Source organism: Leishmania infantum, chromosome 26 (assembly GCF_000002875.2).
Source record: "Leishmania infantum JPCM5 genome chromosome 26".
NCBI classification, from domain to species: Eukaryota; Euglenozoa; class Kinetoplastea; order Trypanosomatida; family Trypanosomatidae; genus Leishmania; species Leishmania infantum.
The window spans coordinates 977,029-994,783 of NC_009410.2; the positions used below are offsets into that span (position 1 = coordinate 977,029).

Sequence of the window (17,755 nt, forward strand, 5' to 3'; positions counted from 1 at the left end):
TTGTTCTGTACCGGCGCACCCATTAGGCGATCCCCATGCACAGCTGCCTTGCGCGTGCAGGAGCCGAACAAGGAAGAAAGGGACAGCGAGGTGTCGAGGTGTGGGCCGGGGGAGGAGGCCGGCTGTATGGACGAGAGGTCGGGGGTTGCAGTATCACGTGTGCGCCTGCCGGAATGATCGTCCCCGTGCGCAAGTGCCTGCTGGAGGTCATGCCCGACCGGGAAAGGGCTTGCCGCTGTGCAGTGATTGCGCGAAAGGTCGACAGCGCAGCAGCACGCAAACCACCGGTCATCGGCTTCTCCACCCCTTTGAGTGGTGTGTCGATGCGCGCACTTCCTTCTATACAGCGCCTTCTCTTCATCTGTCCACGAGCAGCGGTAAAGCGAGCAACCGTGCAGAGATGGTGGCATCGTCTGTTTTGATCCCTCTTTCATCGGTAACGCCAGAGGAGCCGGCGCCAGCTGCAGGGAGAACGGACCCTGGCCAGAGCTCGCAGACGCGAGGCCGACATCCCGCGAAACCGTGCGACACGCTGAGACGAGAGCTCCTTGGCGGCCGCCGTCCAGCACTGCGGAGGAACAGCGGCCTTGAGCGTGTGAGATGAGCGGAGACCATCCTCGCCCAGCTCGGCACGGGCGCCTGCGCGTACTTTGGCTTCGCGCAGCGGCGGGTGACTCGCAGCGGCAGCGTGGCGTGAAGACGGTGTGCTGCCTGTCACTGCGCTCGCGTTGTGGCGTGCCCCTCCCCCGCCCCCGCCTGTGCTTGCTGTGAGGGGGTCCGGCCTGGCGTTGTGCCCGGCATGCGAGGCGAGGTTGGCGGATGGGTCGAGGCTGAGAGCGCGCCTCGTCTCACTCGCGGCGCGTGCGCCTGCCCCGCCGAGTGTCCAGCGCTGCCTCCCTGTACGACCCCTCAGGGGAGGGCGTGCCAGGGGCTGTCTCTGCGCAGGCGCCGCCGACCACAGCTTGCATGGTGCATCGCATCGAAGCACGGCATGCAGAGGGGAGGGGCGCACGCGTGATAGACGCAAGAGACGCGAGGGGGTGCATATGAACCAGCCCCCAAGAGTGCGTGCGTGCGACATGCGCGGGAAGCCCGACGAGAGCGCCCCGAACTGCACCGTCGGGTCCTGCAGACTCCGACGTGGAGAGTTGCCGCAGGGTACTGTTTGTCTGCCGTGGCTGGAAGCCGCGGAGGGAGAAGCACGGCACACAGGCAGCGTGTGCAGGCCCTCAGAGGGCCGTGGCCTGCAGCTGACGAGCTTCCTTCTCGGGCCCGTCCGGCACGCGGCTAGACCACCGCCTGTTTGGCCACACGATATAGACGCCGCTGCTTCCGCCGCGGAGCAGGGGGCTGGACGCGGCTGGCTTGGATCCAAGGCATGCGCCCCCCCCCCCCTGAGGTCCGTGTGGCGCCGACCGCGCGGCAGGTATGCAAGGAGGGGGCGAGGAGGGACGGGCAGAGTCTGTTAGACGCGTGACCCAGTTCGACGACAGGCCGGCTCGCCCTTGACGACCCGGATGGGGCCGCGGTGCGACAGAGGTGTGGTGAGCTGTGGTTGTGCGCGCGTACGCTTGCGGACTTGTTGCTGCGAACGACTCGTAAAAAGAATATTCTGGAACGACGGTGTGAACTTGCGGTGGCGTCGTCTCCAGCTGCACAACTCTCGACGAGGTTGTGTTGTGCAGCCGCAAGGTTGCGCTGGATTCACCAGTGCTGCCACGGCGCTCCTCTATGCAAATGACGGTTGGGGGTTCTCATGGATTTGGTATGCCTTGCCTGCCTCTAGCGGACTTTCGGATGATGCACTCTTTTGTTGCCCGCTGTTTTTTTTTTTGACTCATCCAGCTTTAGCATGACACGATGCCTGGCACCCGCTCACTGGAAACGGTGTCAAAGGCTTTGCGTCGCCGCGCGCAGTTGCAGCGGTGGCAGCGGCAGTCACAAATGGCGCGTGCGTCAGGCGCGGCAGCGGCTGTGGGAGCCGCAAGCTGCACGCAGGCGGATCGCGCGTTACGTCCGCACTACCAGGTGACATCAGCGTCGCCGTTGGACACGTCGACAAGCTGGTCTTCTGCGCTGGCATCGAGTCGGGAGAACGCGGAAGTAGGTATGGGTAAAACCCTTCAGCATGCGTATCAGATGCGGGATAGAGCCCGGTCGTCTCCGCCGCTGCAGCGTCGCCTCGCCGAGTATCTGCGCTGCTCCACGAGCAAGGCGGAGGCAGCGGAGGCGTTTTTCCTCGTCGCTCGCTCGCATCACGAGGCGCTGACGCCAGCTACCATTTCCGAGTTCACCAGCACAATGTTGCGGCACCACGTAGCTGCGCAGATGGGCGCAAAGACCTACACGGTGGCGCTCGCGGACGCCGTCGGAGTCGCAGGCGAAAGCCCATGGAACAACGTGGAGCCGGCAGAGGCGCGGGCCTTCGCTCTCTATCAGGCGCGCCGCCTTGAGCGGTACTCTGTGAGGGGCACGTCCTTTCAGGAGCAGCTCGGTTTGACGCTGGAGGGCGCAGACAACACAGTTGTCGCCCTCACGGAACACCAGATGCGCAAAGGTGCCGCCGTGGCGAGTGCGCTGCCCGTGTCGTGCGACGCCCTTGTCGAGCTCGTTCACCTCGACGTGTCGTGGTCCACCGCGCTGCAGGTGCACACGTACGCAAAGGAGGTGACACGCGTCGACCCACCTGCTGACATGACGGCACGTTTGATGGGGCTCATGACCGGGTACAAGACGAACGCCCTTGGCTCGCGCCCGTGGGAGATGGCGCTGGAGTTGTACGACAGACTGCTGGAAAGCGGCTACGATGTACCGCTGGATGCCCACACAGCCGCCTTAGACGCCGTTTGGCGCAGTGGGGAGAGTTTTGTGAAACCGCACAACTCCTTGTCCCCCACCGATCGCGATTGCATGTGGAATGCCCTGGTGCGCATCCGTGAGCGTGTGCCAGACGCGCAGGTGATGGGCGACGCCGGGTGCCGCTTCACCGAGGCTCTCATCAAGGCAGCTGGAGCAGCAGGGCGGTGGGAGGCGGCCTTGCAACTTCTCAGTGACATGGACGTCACATTGGCCGCCACTTCGCATCGTCTGTTGGTGCCGACCGCCGAATCCTTTCTGTTTGCGATGGCATCGTGCAACGCCGCGCACAACGCGGCCCATGCCAGCGCCCTGTATGAGACCTTCAGTGCGTTGTACACGTTGCGCAGTGCTCACCCTGAGGCGCTGCTGGCGTACTTGCAGTCGCTTCGAAATGTGGAGCACCTGTCGGCCCATATCGGGACGCAAGTGGAGGGGCTTGTGATGGATGGCAAAGGACTGGATCGGCCGTGCTGCGTGGTGTGCCTGCAGCTCCTGTCGAGCCAGCGCGTGCACACGAAGCAGGCGGCGAAGTGGAGGATCGCACAGAGACTGCTGCGGATGTACGACAGCAACCCGTGGCCGCAGCAGCCGCCGGTGAGAAAGGCAGAGCTGCAGACAGTGTTTCGCTGCTGTCACCTCATCGCGGCAAGCAGCGTTAACGCCGCGAAAGTGTCCGCTTCTGCGTCGGCTCCCTGTTCGCTGGTCACCGAGTTGCGCGCGTACCTGGTCTCTGTGTTTGGGCGCGACTCCTGCGAGTGCCAGTGGCTTGACGATACCGAGGTTTACTCACTTCTCACCACACAGAGCTGGGAGTGCGCCCTTTCCATTTACCAGCGGCAGGTGACGCAGCGCCCGCCAGCTCGCGTGACGGACCTCCCCATCCCGCTGCGCCAGGTGCGCCACATGTTCGCGCAGACGCTGCTACGCTGCTCCCGCGCTGCAACTGGCGAGGAGGGGGAGAGTGACAAATTCCTCCTGGATGAGGAGCGGGAGGCACAGGAGCGGGCGAGGACGATTGACTTTTTGGCATTCGCCGTGCGCACCGTCCGGGAGGTGTACGCGGGCACGGGTGACACAGTATCCCTCGGTATCGTCGCGGAGCTGCTGCTCCACCAAGCGTTGCACGCACCGCGTGCACGCGAGCGGCAGCAGTTGGCACTGGACGCGATGCGAGAGCTGTCGTGTGGCTTGGCCAGCGCCGTGACCCCGCGGCTGATCGACCTCGTCGCGCAGGCCCTCTCCCTCACGGAGGAGCATGTCCAGAGCGTCCTCGTTGACGGCAGTGCGCAGCTGCGTGCAAAGGCGTTGGAGCGGGATGGACATCGACGCATACGCTCGAGTGGCTGCCTCGAGACGATTTTCACATGATAATGTACCATGGGTGCGGCGTGCTCGAGCGGGGCTGCTGTTACGCATAGAGGCAAGGGCAGCAAATGCGCAGGGGTGCATGTGCGTGTGCGCGCACATGTGCTTGCGTGTGTGTGTGGGGGGCGCAGGGGCTCTTCTCTTTCCTTCTCGTGTGTGCCCGTTGCTCTGGGCGGCTCGTGCGGCCGTTTACCCCGGCTCACATTTGCTTTGCCGGCTTTGCGTTCTTCCCGTTGTGGTAGTCGACAAACTGCAGAGGAGCACGCCAGTGGCGACGTTCCATCGTCGCACATCTCGCGTCCATCGCTTCCTGCTTCGCTGCTGTTGGTAACGGCACGCAGACGTGACTTCTCTCACATCCTGAGGTTTTGTTCACTTCCTTTGCTCCTTCCGATCCCAGTCCCCGCTGTGCCCCCCATCGCCGTGATGGAGCAGCGGATACATCCCTCTGAGCTGTTCGCAGAGCCGGAAAACGCTAGCCATCGTTCAACATCATTTGTGAGCTATGTGTGCTGCCGCAGGAGGCGCAGTTGCTAGGCAGACACTGGCTTCTGGCGTCCCCGGCAGACTTCGTCGGCACCCAGCCGCTTATTCTGTGTGTCTCTGCCGACCTCTCGCTGCGCGGTTTTTGCGTTTTCTCGAGAGCTGCAGCGCGCAGCGGCGACACAGGCGACGCATGCAGGTGCCGAAACGCTTCAGATGCAGCTGGAGGATGTGAGCCGGCGCGGCGGTGACGGTGGCACTGCTGCGTGCGCAGGGAAGGCAACCGGTGTAAAACGGCGACCGCGACGGCGGCTTCTTTCTGCACCTTTGTGCTTCACAGGTGCCATCTAATGGCTCTCACGAGATGCTGCGTGCTCTTGCGAGCAGCGGAGCAGACCTGGCAGCAGCAGCTTCTCGTGAGACCACCACACAGCAGATGCTGCGGGACAGTGGCGTCGTGGCCGGCGCGTGTGAATCAATGTCGGAAGTTGCACAATACCACTGAACCGGTTGCTCCAGCGGCATGAAGCAGTTGGTGAGAGGCTGTCGAAGTGCGCGTGCATGCGTCTGCGTTGGCGTGCTTTCGTGCCCCCCCCCCCACCACCACCGAGGAGCCGTGGGCTCGGCTTTTTGCCTCTCTTCTCTGCACTCTCGCATGGCTCTTGCGCACCACACGCAAGCCCAACCCCGTCGGGTGTGGTGCGCGCCACTGAACGAGCGCGGCGGCGAGACACACACACGCGCGCACATCAAATGAAAGCAAAGCTGATTATGCAAAAGAATGGAGAAGGGAACGTAAACGGCGCGTGCGCGCCTCATCCTCCTCTTCTCTTCCGCTTCACCCGCCGCCTTACCTCCATGCGTGATACCGTGTCTTGCCCCTCTCTCCCCGTCCTCTGTGCCTCGCCCGCCACCGCCTCTTCCCTCCTCTGCGAACTCCGCGTCTCCTGCCTTGCTGCTCCACTTCTCACCGACACATCATGCCTCCCTTTTCGTCTTGCCGCTGGCGCCCTGCTCTCCATCGCCACCTTCACACGGATGCGTCCATACAGATCGACGCTCTCTCTCTCTTCCTCTTCTTCTGTCGCCGCTGCCACTCCTTCGAACGCTTTACCAACAACGACGACCGCGGCCACAGCACTGCTCTCCTCATTCGCCGCTTTTTGCTTCACTTCCACCTCTCACCCTTTCCGATTTCTTTCTCTTTCTCTCCTTCGTCCTCGTCGTCGTCAGCTGTCGTACACTCTCGTCAAGGCTCTACCACGCGCGCACGCACACATCATTGCACACGCGTGACGACCCCGTCTGCACTCAAAAAAAGCGCGATAACACCCTGAAAGGGCGGCGTTCGGCTGTCGCGTGTTCTCTCCCGTGTACCCCCCCCCCCCCGCCATTCGCGCACGTTGGCGGCAACTCGCCCGCTTCTCTTTTTTTCGCCAGTGAAAATGGTTACGACCGTCAAGGTTGAGATTCCGCGCGAGAGCATTATGAAGCCGTCGTACATGGACGACGTCTACCTGCTCAACCAGTTTGACGGCGTCAATGACAATCCGCAGGAGGACGGTCTGCCACTGCGCAAGTGGATCCTGCGCGAGGTCCACGAGGTGCTCGCGAAGAATCCGAGGAAGACGGAGGTTGTCGTGAAGCTCAAGTCGGACAAGAGTGCCCGCACCGAGTTCGCTGTCGCGATCATCGGCGATTACGTCCCCAACTACCTCCACCAGAGCTGAAAGGCCGCCGCCGGCTGTGGCGCAGCGGGAGAAAACGAACTGATAAGGCGAAGGCCAATCAAGACCTGAAAAGCTGTGAGTGCGTGCCTGTGTGTGTGAAATGAGTGCCTGAGGAGCGGTGGCACTTCGCCACGAAGCTGCGCGCTTCCTCTTCATAGCATCACCCGCCGAAGGAATTCGGTGTTGTGGCGAAGGCCCACTTTAGCACGACGGTGCGGTCTTTATCTTGCCTTTGCATGCGGGTGTGTGCCGGTGGTGAACACTGTCTGTATGCCTTCTAGGGGCGGCTATGGTAGTAGGTGGGCGCGTGGCGCACTCCCCGCGGCTGTGAGCGGAGAGCCAGGTGCGAGAGGGGCATCGGGACAGGAAAGAGTCGGCGTCTGGATGCGGCTATCGCAGGGTGCTCTTCCTGCTTTCTCTCTTGCTTTCTCTTCCAAAGTCGCGCGTGTCGTTTTGTGCTCCTTACAGGGCACGATGCGGCGATACACGCGCGCAGTTCGCGTCTTTGGCTGCGCGGCAGCATTTTATGCTATCCTGCTTCTCTTTTCTGTGCATCCGTGCATCTGTGAAGGCGGTGAGGGCTGCAGCCGAAGTCTTACACAGGTTTTGCTCTCATTCCCTTTCTAAGTCCGAGCCCTTCCCACCTTTGCCTCGCTCCACCATCAACGTTGCCTGCCGCGCGTGTGTGTCTGCTTCGCGTTTCTCTTCACCACTACTTTGCTAGCGTTCTGTCTGTCTTGCCAACGACGGTGGCTGCGCGCGTCTATCTTTCTTTGTCTAGCTTGTTTTGTATATATTTCTAGTTTCTCTGTGTATGTGCGCGCTCATGGAAGCCGGCGTGTGCTGAGACGTACAAGCACCACCAGCCCTGGTAGAAGCGCGACGGAGGTGTGCTCCTCTGCGAATCTGGTGGTGGTGGGGGTGCAAGGACACACTTACGTGGCGCACGCCTCTTGGCGTTTCGGATGCCACCGTGCTCGGAAAGGCGCATCAGGCTCGCACCCACGCGCGTATACGGAAGCTCACACGACAAACCTGTGCATATGGTCTTTCCGTTGACGCTATTTTTCTCTTACTTTGTCAGTGCTTGTCAGCGCGCAAGGATGCAGACGAAACACACATACACACACACACACACACACACCTATATGTATATAAACATAATGCGCAAGAGTGGAAGGGCTGCGCCTGTTCAGCACACAGCGGAGGAAAACCTGTAAAGATCATGTATTCACGGCGCATGAACCGATGTGAAAGCTCTGCGGACGACACAACCGACCTTTTTGAACACTCTCTCACCTGGAGAGCGTCGTCGGCCCTCTGCGGGTCCACCACCTTGAACCGCCCTTATTTGACAGCCTCCCATGTCTCTCTCCACCGTCACCGATAACCACGACATCACCCGCACCGTGCTTGCATCTCCTCAGGGACCTCACCGCACGTGTACTCACATCCACGAGGCCTGACAGTGCGAGCACGGTAGCGCTTCTTGTGTTCCTTTCATCAGCTTAGTTTTTGGAACTCACATACTGTGCGCAGTGCGCTCCGCCTTGCCATGCCGCCGCGCACCTCGACCCTTGTGTACGAAGGCGAACCATACTGGATGATGTGCTTGCGTGAGTACGTCATCCCTGGTGTCGTGTTCATCGTTATGCTGCACTACCTTATTGCCCATGTCTTTCTGCCAATGCGTCGCATTATCCGACCAACTCGTCAGTCTCCTGAGGAAGTAACGGGCGCACAAGACGGCGGCGAAGCGGCCAGCAGTGATCATGTTTCGGCGCGATCCTGCTCAAAGGCGAAGAAGGGAGCGTAGCGTGCAATGGATGTCGCGTGCACACGCTCGCGTTTCTCACTGTCATGCCGTGCGTATCGACCGAGGAAAAGTAGAAGAGCGCCGCCGTGTCGAGGGCGTGATGCTGTCCGTCGGTGTGGCGATGTGTGTATATGTGTGTTCCTTGACATTTGACATCACAGCCTCGTCACCGTGGCGTCTCTGGCGGATTCTGCTTCTTCGCACCTCGCGCTTCCCTCCGTACCTGAGCCTTGGGAAAGGCTCGCGCCGCCACAGCCACAGCCGTTCATCTGATGCGCAGACAATGCGGAGAATCACATTCCCACGAACTGGGCAGGCCCACGAGAGCGAGGGAGGGGGGAGGGCAGGGAGGTGTGCCAGGTAGCGATGCATTAAATAGCGTGCGCATGGCTCTCTAAGGGAACACACCGGATCGTTAGCATGGCACAGTCAGTGTCCCCCTCCGGCTTGCTCTGTCGGTCTGTCTATGTCGACTGCAACGCCGTTGTGGCACCGCTCTCATCTTGCTTTTATTTCCTTCATGCTCCGCAGCGTCTCATCTTAAGGAATGAAGCGCAGTGCGTCGCTCGCTCTTGGAAAGATGTCTTTGTGTGCCCCTTCCTCCCCCTGTGCTGGTATTGCAGTGCTCCCTTCCATCGAGTGCGTGCGCGTGCAGCTCTCCGCATGTTGGATGCAAGAGACGTGCGGCCGGCTCATCCCCCCCTCTTCCCCGACGGCCCTATCGGTTGGCGGGAACACCACTGCAGCCGTCGCCAGAAGGCTGGCTGCTGAGCCTGTTCTCTCATCGTTCAAGCAGAGCATTGCATGTGTTTCTCTCAGTCTGTGTTTTTGTGCGCGCGCGGCGGTGGCGACGCGTGCACGCACTCGCCCCTGCTTTTTCTTGCTGCCAACACAACCGCTGTCTCTTTCCACACTGCTGTCCTCTGGTTCACATGTTTTCGTAGCGCTGTACTCCTCTCTTGGCGCCCGTGCTGTCGCTGGAGCGCATTAAAATCGCATTCACCGCTCAGCTGTTCCACCGCGCACGCCCACGCTCCACACACGCGCTCTTCACTCCACATCTGCCACTGCTGTACACACGTGCTGGCATCCGCCAAAGACCCGCTCTTCCCCGTCGTTCTCGATTCTGCCTCGTTTCTGCCCTCTCAACAGGAGGGCTGTGCGACACCAGGCAAAATGACGGATGCGCTTGCGAAGCCGATCCGTGTGTGCGTGCTGGCGTGCTCCTACGAGGGCTCTGACAGCGAACTGAGGGCTTACGAAGGCGATCTGATACAGACCCCGCAGAACTACTTCTGCTCCGAGGATGCGCAGTGCACATTCCACCTCGAGCTGATCAAGAAGGCAACCACGTACCGCCAGATACGGCAGCTCGTCATGTCCGGCAAGTTCGACGTCTTCTACAACCAGTGCGATGGCGCTAAGGATGAGGACCGCGCCGGCGTTGAGGTGGTGGAGGCGCTGGAGGAGTTTAAGGTACCGTACACCGGGGCCATATCCAAGTACTACGAGATGTCGAAGCCGGATATGAAGCTGGTGGCGTACTACTACAACATCGCGACCGCCAACTACGTCGTGCTGGAGCCGGGCGCTGACATCGAGAGGCTGTGCGGTGATCTTCAGTTCCCTTGCATCATCAAGCACATCTCCGGCTACAGCAGTGTCGGGATGGACAAGAGCTGCAAAGTGCACGACATGGCGCAGCTGGTGGACCGGGCGACACGTTTCATGGCAGAATACCAGTTTGCGCTGGTCGAGGAGTTTGTCAGCGGCGACGAGGCGACGATTCTCGCCTGCAGCGACTCTACCCAGCCGGAGGGGGTGCGGGTGTTCCCGCCGGTGCAGGTCGCGTTCCCTGAAGGCGAGGACTTCAAGCACTTTCAGCTCAAGTGGGCCTCGTACGAGGGGATGCAGTGGACGCAGGTGCCCCAGGAGGATCCGGCGTTGCAGAACATGATCGACATCGCCCGCTCCGCCTTCAAGCGCATGATGGGCGGCATCGGTTACGGCCGCATCGACGTCCGCATTGACCGCCAGAACAACAACAGAGTTGTCTTTCTCGAGATCAACCCCAACTGCGGCATCATGTACCCGTACGGCCAGGAGGGGTCGGCAGATTGGATATTGCGACTCAACAAGGGCTTTCAGCAGCGCGAGTTTGCCATGCTGCAGATCCGTGAGGCGATTACCCGCTGCCAGCAGCAGCGGCTCTTGTACGTCCGTCGATTTGACCCGGTGCGCGGTTACCACCTGCGCGCGGCGGAGGACATCAGCGTTGGCACGATCATCTTCCAGGACGAGTGCCGTCCCGTGCGGCTGTGCACAAAGCCGTACGCGCGACAGCACTTTTCAAAGGCGGACTACGTGGACTTCCAGCACAACGCCTGGCCAGTCGGGCGCGACGGGCACTACTACGCGCTGTGGGACCACGACCCAGCCCAGTGGCGTGCCTTCAACCACTCCTGCGAGCCCAACATGTCCTTTGCGCCGATGCGGTCGCTTGACGTCGTGGCGCTGCGCAACATTCCAAAAGGCGAGGAGCTGACAATGGACTACCGGCAGTTCATGGACTCCACCATGCCTGGGTTCCAGTGCAACTGCGGCACCGAGAAGTGCGAAGGGTTCGTGTCACCAGGCTCCCTCACTGACTCGCCAACGACGAAGATTGCGAGCCAGCCCACCGTGGTAATGCACCAAAATATAGCCGCGAACCTGAACCTCATCTAGATGGGTTTGTGCCCTTCGCACACTCCTTACCTTTTGTTACCTGCGCACGCGTGTGCGCACCTGCTTTGGTGTCTGTGCTTCTTTGTGTGCCCATATCCGCGTATATTCTTTTGCTTTCGTACTTTGTTTCCCTTGCTTGAGTGCGTGTGCGTTCCTCTCACGTTCGCGGAGGATCTCTTCTCGTCCTCCTCGGGTGCTCTCCACGTGGTGCAGCGTACACCACCACTCATGGCGGCGCATGTCCCCCTGCCCTCTTGCGCTGGTTTGCATGTCCGACTTTGCAAGTGAGTGAGCACCGCGAAGTTGCGCGCACAGCCCTCTCCCCCTTCTATCTCTCTCTTCCCGTCTGCGTCTGTGTGTGCGTGTACGCAGGCAACTGCTTTCGCGTTTTCGAAGAGGACGGGTGACTCGCAGCGGCAGCGTGGCGTGAAGACGGTGTGCTGCCTGTCACTGCGCTCGCGTTGTGGCGTGCCCCTCCCCCGCCCCCGCCTGTGCTTGCTGTGAGGGGGTCCGGCCTGGCGTTGTGCCCGGCATGCGAGGCGAGGTTGGCGGATGGGTCGAGGCTGAGAGCGCGCCTCGTCTCACTCGCGGCGCGTGCGCCTGCCCCGCCGAGTGTCCAGCGCTGCCTCCCTGTACGACCCCTCAGGGGAGGGCGTGCCAGGGGCTGTCTCTGCGCAGGCGCCGCCGACCACAGCTTGCATGGTGCATCGCATCGAAGCACGGCATGCAGAGGGGAGGGGCGCACGCGTGATAGACGCAAGAGACGCGAGGGGGTGCATATGAACCAGCCCCCAAGAGTGCGTGCGTGCGACATGCGCGGGAAGCCCGACGAGAGCGCCCCGAACTGCACCGTCGGGTCCTGCAGACTCCGACGTGGAGAGTTGCCGCAGGGTACTGTTTGTCTGCCGTGGCTGGAAGCCGCGGAGGGAGAAGCACGGCACACAGGCAGCGTGTGCAGGCCCTCAGAGGGCCGTGGCCTGCAGCTGACGAGCTTCCTTCTCGGGCCCGTCCGGCACGCGGCTAGACCACCGCCTGTTTGGCCACACGATATAGACGCCGCTGCTTCCGCCGCGGAGCAGGGGGCTGGACGCGGCTGGCTTGGATCCAAGGCATGTGCCCCCCCCCCCCTGAGGTCCGTGTGGCGCCGACCGCGCGGCAGGTATGCAAGGAGGGGGCGAGGAGGGACGAGCAGAGTCTGTTAGACGCGTGACCCAGTTCGACGACAGGCCGGCTCGTCCTTGACGACCCGGATGGGGCCGCGGTGCGACAGAGGTGTGGTGAGCTGTGGTTGTGCGCGCGTACGCTTGCGGACTTGTTGTTCATAACGGCACGCTGTAGACAAACATGGCATTTCAGGGCTGTTGTTGTATGTGGTCGAATGTCGGTGAGCGGCCTATCTGCGTGGAGTGAATGGCGTGTGGGTGAGGGCACTGACGAGGTTGTATACGGTGCCTGCCGGCATGGATGTGGGAGAGTGTGGGTAGATGCCTTTCATAGAAGTCACTAGCAACCGATAGAGCGATAAAGAGGAGAATTTCTGCCGTGTCAGAGCTGCCTAGACCGGCTCAGGAATCCAGTAAAGTTGTGTGTGCCTACGCTTGTCTTGCTCCCCTCCTGCACACCCGAATAGCGGTATCGAAGATAAGCGTACCTGGCGTAATTTCACCCCCTGTCGCGATGCTTCCCTCTGTCGATTCTTGGCTTGTATCTCGCTGCCACTGCCTCCTCTGTGCGATCGGTGCAAAGGAATGAACAGAAAGCATTCCATGTGAAGTGGTCGTTGTACACACAGCTCCGTCGAAAAGGATTGCGATAAGGCTTGCGGGTGGGGGGGGAGGGGAAGTGGCCAGAGCGAGAGGGAGAACGCGTGAGTCGGGAGAGCGCGAAAAGCTACAGGATTTGCATGGGCCTCTCTTCATAGATATTTTCTTTCTTTCTCTGCTGAGTGAATGGCCATCGCTTCTGTGCTTGTGCCTTGCGTGTGCCACGGCGTACTCAGTCCACGGCTACCTAATCAATGGATGGCGAGCATCGTGGAGGAGGAAGCGATGGAGCAGGCAGGCACCCTGACGTCCACGGAAGCATCGGCACACGCCACCTTTACACGGATGAGGGGGAGATTAGCGGAGGCGTGCTCTCCTTCACCCGAGCTCACGCATATATAGATGGATGGACACGTAAAGAAATAGAAAGTGGAAGGAGAGTGAGGAGAGCCGGCGATGGTGCGCTGACACAAACGCGACGTGCACTTCATAGAGGCGCATCTTCAACGGCTTTGCTTGCAGAGCCCTTGTCGCTCACTTCATCGAGATAGAAAGAGTAGGGGTAGATGCACCGCTGCTGCCGAGCAGCCTCCTTCGCATGCCGGGAGTAAATCTCTTCTTCACCCCCCTGCCCTCTATCCCCGTCTGCGGCGCACGCAAAACTATGCTGTGGCCTTCATCACCGCTACCCTCTGTCTCTTCCTCCGCCTCTCATACCAATGCGACGCGTTCACACGTGCCTGCAACACGCACATACACACACACACACACACATAGACCAGGGCGGGGGCTTCTCTCACAGCCGCCTTTCTTCTTTTGGTTTAACGATTTCCTTGCGCTTTTACCTCTCCGCCATTTCCGCCGTCAACGTGTCGGGTGCGAGAGGGCTTCAGCCGTGGAGCATCTTCGCTCACAGAAGAAATCAACGTCAAAGGGTTGCCTGCATCAGCACGGTGCAGGTATGGCGACCCCTGTCACGGATCCGCCGAAGATCATCGGCCGCGAGCTTCACCTCGACCGCCTCATCGGCAGCGGTGGCTTCGGCGAAGTGTATTTGGCTGTTCGCACCAAGTTGGCAACGAATCCAAAGCACAACTTCACGTTCCCAGCGGAGTGCGTCGTCAAGGTGATGCGGCGAGGGCTCTGCACCGAGGAGGATGTTGCCGCCATGAATCGAGAGGTGGCGACGCTGAGCTCAATGGACCATCCGTACATTGTCGCCTATATCGGCGCTTGGGTGGAGGCGGCACGCGGGAAGTTCTTCGGCTGCTATTGCCTGGCCATGAAGTACTGCGAAGGTGGAGACCTGCACGGGTTCATTGCGCAGTGTATCAAGGCTCACCGCCTTCCCCCTGTTGACGTTGCGGTGCGCATCATGGCACAAGTCTTCTCTGCCCTCAACTACAGCCACTCACGCCGACTTATCCACCGCGATATCAAGCCGGGTAATGTGTTTCTGACGCTTCAGAAGAGCGGGGTGCCGGACAAGGCAATGGTGGGCGACTATGGTCTTGTGCGCTCACTTGAGGCGACGCGGCAGCTGGTCAAGACGCGCGTGGGGACGCCGACGTACATTTCACCTGAGATCGCCGCTGGCGAGGCGTACAGCACCAAGACGGACATCTTTTCTGCAGGCACCATGTTCTACGAGCTGCTTTCCCTGCATCGTCCGTTCTGGAAGCGGATGATGACAGACCAGCAGCTGTTTCGCGAGGTCCTGCACCGCGATCCGATGCCGCAGTTTCGTGCGTACACGAGCTCCGTCTACGGCACTGCACTGGCCGACGTGATTGAGGCGTGTCTTACGAAGCACGAGGCAAACAGGGCCACCGCCTACGACGCTCTTGTCCGCCTGACCTCGCCGATCACCGCGTACGTGCTCAAGTACGCCATTCCGGTGTACCCGGAAAAGGACGCGTTGACGACGTCTCCGCCGCGCCCGCCTGCCGCGTCATCCGCGCCCGACGGTCACGCATCCGCAGCGGATGCGGATGGAGACGCTGCCACGGCGCGTCAACGGCTAGAGCGTCTGTTCCTTGTCCGCAAAGGCACAGCAGTGGGTGCCAGACTCACGCGCCTGCTGTCGCACAATGCCGAGCTTCTCTTCCAAGTACGCGTCCTGGTCGCCTGCCGCAGTGACAATACTGACCATCTCGAGAATGGCTTGGCAGAGCTGCTCTGGGCGTTTCCAGATGCAGAGGTACCCTTTCAGGAAGTAATCGATTTAGTTATGAGTGACTACCGCCAACTTGCGGAGTAAGGGTGGCTGAGGGACCCCAGCGCTGCCTGGTGGGCTCCTCGCGCTTTTCCGACAAGAGGTGCATATGCATGTGCGGGCAACATCTTCGCAGATCGCACGGAGGTGTGCTGGCGTACGGCCATCACGCCATCTGCAGCTGTCCGTGGGGAACGAGCATTTTTTATCTTCTATTCTCAGCTCACTGTTGCCTACCCTCCATTTGCCTCTCGTCTCTCTCTCTCTATCGTTTGAGTTGTACTCTCACCTGTCTGCCCTTAATCTTGCCCCCTCCTCCTCCCCCTCCCTCCATCTCTTCCCCATTCCTTTGTACCCTTCACCTCTCATTCCCCGCTCTCCTCCTCGCTTCTTGCCTGCTGCTTGTTGTGTGACTCCAGTCCCCATGTCTCCGTCGCCGCCGTGTGCTGGTGCGTTGCATATGAGGCTTGTCTGCGCCTGTGTGCGCGCAGTGGTACGCACGCACCCACGTGGGGCATCGGCAAGTCAATGGGAGCGGGCAGACACACATCGAAGGGCAGCGCACGTCCGTTTCTTCTCTCGTCCGGTATTCCTCTTTGTTTTTTTTTTATTCTCCTCTGCTGACTCGCCTCCCTACGCCGCCCACTCGTTCTCTCGTTGTAACCCAAGCTGGCTGAGCAGCGCGTGCCTATCTACATATACATCTATAACTATATATGCACACATTTCTTCGAGCCATGCCCTTTACGGCGGTGCACCACGCTTTCGTTCTCCCACCCCTTCTATGCCGTCCCTGTTGCCCGCCCGCAGTGTCCACCGTCTCTCCGTCTTCTTTCTTGTTGGCACTGCCTCGCCATGATTATTCTTTTCTCTTGTTCGCTTCTTTGCTTCTCTCTCTGCTCCCTACTCCTGTATCCTCTATCTGCGTGTCCCTTCATTCCTTGGCTGCCGCCCTCCTCCCCCCTCCTTCCGCCTGTCGCTCACTCTTCAGAGTGAAAGCTAACCCCCACAAGGGCAGAGGAGTTGCAGACGAGGCCAACCCCCCAGTCAAGACGAAGCGGTGGCGATGACGGTGGTAGCGGTGGAGGCGGTGGAGGCGGTGGAGGCGGTGGCGGCACAACAGGCCTCGTGACAGAAACCAAACAGCCAATAGGGAGCTGCCTCCCATTTGACACCTGCGGTGTCGGCATCACTGGCAGGGGTGCGGCTGTCTGCCGTCAAGCGGGACGCTACGATGTCCCCACAGCGGCGCGCACGGAGGATGATCGGAAACGACGCGCCGGCACCAACTGCACATCATGAGTAGCATGTAAGAGCGGCATTACTACCCCTCTTTGCCTCACTACTCCTCTCTCTCGCATCATGTGCGCCACTTTCGCCCTTTCTGCATCCTGTTGATGGGGTGCACGTCTTCTTGACTCCGCGCCGCGTCAGACCGCAAGGTCGAGCACACGCGCAAGCTTTCTCTGTCTTGCTTCTTTACTAGTCATCATGTCTTCCATTGCTGCCAAGCAGGTGCATCGCCAGCAGCTGCTGCAGCCACGCCTGGCGCTCCCGGCAGGTCGTACCGTCTCTCTTGAAGAGGGGCGGCGTCTTGCCAAATTCGCGCACGATGAAGAGGATCGGTTGCAATCCGAAGCGACGCGCCTGCTGGAGGTGAAGGAGGCGAGCCCTGTCGTGCTGGAGGAGAACGTCTCGAGGCGCATTTTGCTTCTTCGCCAGAAGCAGAACAGCAAGGCGAACGTGAAGGCGGCAGTCGCGTACGCAAACAGACTGCATCGCAAGTCTGCCGTCCAGGCTGAGGATGTGACCAAGATGCGCGAGGCAGCTTCGCGAGTGCTGCGACCTTCCTCCAGCATTGGCAGTGCCAGCCTGAAGCAGCGGCGCCAACGCGCAGAGCAGACGAAGAAGCAGCGGCAGCCGAAACAGGGAAAGAAGAGGCATTGATGCGGTCATGTGTCTTTTCCTCCGCGCGATGTGTGCTGTCCTTCCACTTTCGAGTGCTGACGTTGCTGTGCGGTGCGACGCGAAGTGTAATCAGCGGCGGTCCGGCGATGAGGGGCTGTGCTTCACCAAAGTCGAGGGTGTGCATGTGCCTGTCAGCGAAATGCCCGGCCACGTTCGGTCACGCGCATCTGCGCCGTGTGCATCGGGCGTAAAAAGGGCGGCTCAAACGAAACTGATACGCAGGCACAGCGCGGCCAGCCGATCTCTCTCTCTCTCTGTCGACGCCGCTTGCTCTGCCACCTGCACGAACGCCACCACTAACTTCCTTTCCAGTTCACCTTCACGGTGTAGTGGTCCTGCTTGCGTACTTGCACTGGTGTCAGTCTGATGTTTCCGTCGCCGTCACGTGCACACCTGCGGATGAGTGTGGTGTCTCTCTCCTTTTTTCTCTCTTCGTGTAAAGCCACCTCGGCTAACGGTGTGTGCTCTTTATCGCTGCCACTCCTCGTGGAGATGCTGTGTGTGTCTGTCTCTCGGTGTGTGTGTAAAGCGAACCGCACCCTGATCTGGCATGAAGGCCTCGTGCTAACGAGGGAAAGCGCAAACAGAAAACGATCGCGCATCGAGAAGGCAGGCGAGAAAGGCGCTTCTCCGGACGTGCCGTAGGGGAACCGTCACGGGTCCAAACGACCTCAACATGGCATCGCTTCCTCACCATGATCTCGGCAGGAGCTGCAGGTAAGTTGAACAGATCTCGTGGGGCAACAGAGAGGGGAGAGGGGGGGGCGGTACGTCAGCAGCGCCACTGCTGACATCGACTGGAAGCCGAACCTGTTCTCCTTCTCCCTTC

At 60.5% G+C, this 17,755-nt stretch overlaps 5 protein-coding genes across 5 annotated transcripts; all 5 read left to right on the forward strand.

The window, feature by feature from the left end:
• Positions 1–2,139: 2,139 nt before the first annotated feature.
• On the forward strand, positions 2,140–4,227 carry LINJ_26_2570 (conserved hypothetical protein; the record flags this gene model as incomplete). The annotated part of the gene is made up of 1 exon (XM_001470550.1): positions 2,140–4,227. One exon carries the CDS (start codon positions 2,140–2,142, stop codon positions 4,225–4,227), a length of 2,088 nt encoding a protein of 695 aa, XP_001470587.1.
• A 1,925-nt stretch (positions 4,228–6,152) lies between these two features.
• Positions 6,153–6,437, forward strand: LINJ_26_2580 (conserved hypothetical protein; the record flags this gene model as incomplete). Its single annotated transcript, XM_001470551.1, has 1 exon — positions 6,153–6,437. The coding sequence occupies one exon, from the start codon at positions 6,153–6,155 to the stop codon at positions 6,435–6,437; it is 285 nt and encodes a 94-aa protein (XP_001470588.1).
• Positions 6,438–9,429: 2,992 nt separating this feature from the next.
• LINJ_26_2590 (conserved hypothetical protein) lies at positions 9,430–10,980 on the forward strand (the record flags this gene model as incomplete). The annotated part of the gene is made up of 1 exon (XM_001470549.1): positions 9,430–10,980. One exon carries the CDS (start codon positions 9,430–9,432, stop codon positions 10,978–10,980), a length of 1,551 nt encoding a protein of 516 aa, XP_001470586.1.
• Positions 10,981–13,704: 2,724 nt separating this feature from the next.
• On the forward strand, positions 13,705–15,003 carry LINJ_26_2600 (putative protein kinase; the record flags this gene model as incomplete). The annotated part of the gene is made up of 1 exon (XM_001470552.1): positions 13,705–15,003. One exon carries the CDS (start codon positions 13,705–13,707, stop codon positions 15,001–15,003), a length of 1,299 nt encoding a protein of 432 aa, XP_001470589.1.
• A 1,770-nt stretch (positions 15,004–16,773) lies between these two features.
• On the forward strand, positions 16,774–16,905 carry LINJ_26_2610 (conserved hypothetical protein; the record flags this gene model as incomplete). The annotated part of the gene is made up of 1 exon (XM_001470553.1): positions 16,774–16,905. The coding sequence occupies one exon, from the start codon at positions 16,774–16,776 to the stop codon at positions 16,903–16,905; it is 132 nt and encodes a 43-aa protein (XP_001470590.1).
• Between the last annotated feature and the right edge of the window lie 850 nt (positions 16,906–17,755).